Source organism: Austrofundulus limnaeus, unplaced genomic scaffold (genome assembly GCF_001266775.1).
Source record: "Austrofundulus limnaeus strain Quisiro unplaced genomic scaffold, Austrofundulus_limnaeus-1.0 Scaffold72, whole genome shotgun sequence".
NCBI classification, from domain to species: domain Eukaryota; kingdom Metazoa; phylum Chordata; class Actinopteri; order Cyprinodontiformes; family Rivulidae; genus Austrofundulus; species Austrofundulus limnaeus.
The window spans coordinates 1942883-1945481 of NW_013952474.1; the positions used below are offsets into that span (position 1 = coordinate 1942883).

Below are 2599 nucleotides of genomic sequence, written 5' to 3' on the forward strand. Positions count from 1 at the left end.
ACTTGAAACACAACAGATACACAACATAAACCTGAAAAACAACAGATACACCTGAAACACAACAGATACACCTGAAACACAACAGATACACAACTAATAAACCTGAAACACAAAAGATACACAACAAATAAACCTGAAACACAAAAAATACACAACAAATAAACCTGAAACACAACAGATACACAACATAAACCTGAAACACAACAGATACACAACAAATAAACTTGAAACACAACAGATACACAACATAAACCTGAAACACAACAGATACACCTCAAACACAACAGATACACCTGAAACACAACAGATACACAACAAATAAACCTGAAACACAAAAAATACACAACAAATAAACCTGAAACACAACAGATACACAACATAAACCTGAAACACAACAGATAAATATGAAAAAAGGACACAAAATAACACATATTATGTTGTTAAAAATGATGAATAATGACTGCCATGTACTACTACAGTTCACTACAAACTGATAAAAAGGTAAAACAYATTAGTCACCAGCAGAAATAACTCAAAAACATCAGTGTTAATTAGTGTATATATTTACCGTCAGTGAAATAAATCAAACAATAAGAGAAGTGAATCATGACTTGTTCACAGGATGTCTTTAGTTAGTTTAGATGTTTTCGTCGCTGTTAGAAGTGGAATTTGAAACATCTTTATTTAGCAGAGCATTCATTTCACAGAGTCAAACACGAAGGCTGAAAGGGTTAACGTCCACTCACTGTTCAAACAGGTGTCTCCCAACCTCAGCATCTACAGCACTTAGAGGATCATCCAGGAGGTAGATGTCTGCATCCTGATACACGGCCCTGGAAAACAATAAAAACTTATTTTGACCTCAGGGCAGCAGGAGGGTTCACCCCTGATCTGAGCTTTGACCTCATAAACCTAATCAAATGTTGGTAAATAAACAGAAATGTCTTTTTAATCATTCAATCTAAATACAGGAAATGATTCCTCTGGTTGTTATGATAAACTCATGGTTTCATTTGGACCTGGCCAGGTTGACTCGAGCTTTCTGTCCCCCACTGAGCGTGGCTCCTCGGTCCCCAATCAGGGTCAGGTCCCCATCTGGGAGCAGCTCCAGGTCCTGCAGAAGTAAGTAAAGTAAGTAAAACTTTATTTATATTGCACATTTCAAGATTGGGYTCACAAAGTGCTTCAAAAAACACAAACAAAAATAAAATAAAGTTAAAATTAACAGAGCAAGTTAAACAAATGCAGATTTAAAAAGGTAAGTTTTTAACTGAGCTCTAAAAGAGTCCACAGAGTCAGCTGATCTTAAATTCAGAGGAGGAGAGTTCCAAAGCCTTGGAGCCACAGATGAAAAAGCTCTGTCTCTTTTAGTCTTTAATATTGTCCTAGGAACAATCAGCATGTCTTTATCACAAGACCTCAGAGTCCTGACAGGAGTGTAAAAATGTAACWGTTCAGAAATGTAGTGTGGTGTCTGTCCATGCAGAGCTCGCCAAGTCAAAACCAAAATCTTGAATTTCACTCGATAATGAACTGGGAGCCAATGAAACTGCATTAACGGTGGAGTCACATGACAAAACTTAGAAGATCTAGTCAGGAGCCTGGCAGCCACATTCTGCACAGACTGTAACCGGTTAAGAGAGGTTTTAGTTAGGCATGTYTACAATGCATTACAGTAATCTAAATGAGATGAAACAAAAACATGAAGTAAAGTTTCCATTTCTGAACGAGATACAATGGGGCTAAAAGCTTTGCTATATTTCGTAAATGGAAAACCACAACATTCATTATAAAACTGGAACCTGGAACAAGAAATCATAATGTGGACATGGTTCTGCTCCTCTGTGGACCACAGTGGGTTTTGTCTCCAGCACTGCAGAACCTGTAGGGTCTCCTGTGGTCATTTGGTTTTTGGGTGAGGAATGGTTCACTATACATCCTGGACCACCCTGCTGTGGACCCACCACCTACAGGAGGCACCACAAGAAACTGATGGATCGTGAATCTGAGGTGGAGACCTTGGTGGTCCAAACCCCGTCAGTCTGAGCCTGTACAGGAGGTTCAAAGATCCTGACTAGATAAAGTCAGGCTCATCTTAACCCCCAGCTTAAGCTTTAGAACCAACTTCCTGCAGAGAGGCCGGACTTTACTCCACTCTGGGTCCCCCTGAGTTAGAGGTGTCCCGGTGGACTCCAGGTGGAAGAAAGAATCCTGGATTTAACCATCGTTATAAAGTTGTATTGAGTTTTAACAGCTGAGTAAAAACAAGGAAAGTGAGGCGAGAAAAAAAGAAAAACTCAAACTGTTCAACAGTAAAAGGCTCGACACACGGGCAGCGACAAACTACAGCGAWMKYCGGCTGTCATCGCAGCCAGGGTGAAACCCGACACAAGGGATGCGATAGCGATCACAGCGTTGTGAATCGCGCTCTCAGGTCGCTTGTCTTCACAAAATTTGATTGGTTCTTGACTCTGAAGGCGGGTGTGCATTACGGACGTGTAAACTCCCGTGTGTCGAGCCCATTAATTAAACAAATCTTGCGATGCTAATGATATTGAAAAACTAACACACACCAAGATACAGTTTTATGAGGAAAAAC

General features: G+C 40.2%; 1 protein-coding gene across 1 annotated transcript in view; it reads right to left on the reverse strand.

Moving 5' to 3' along the window:
• Positions 1-2599, reverse strand: part of abcc4 (ATP binding cassette subfamily C member 4 (PEL blood group)) — a gene marked incomplete at its 5' end in the record, with an annotated part of 32652 nt that overhangs the window by 12004 nt on the left and 18049 nt on the right. Inside the window, 2 exon segments of the mRNA XM_014010737.1 lie at positions 747-833; positions 1020-1114. Coding sequence (XP_013866191.1) covers positions 747-833; positions 1020-1114 — 182 coding nt within the window.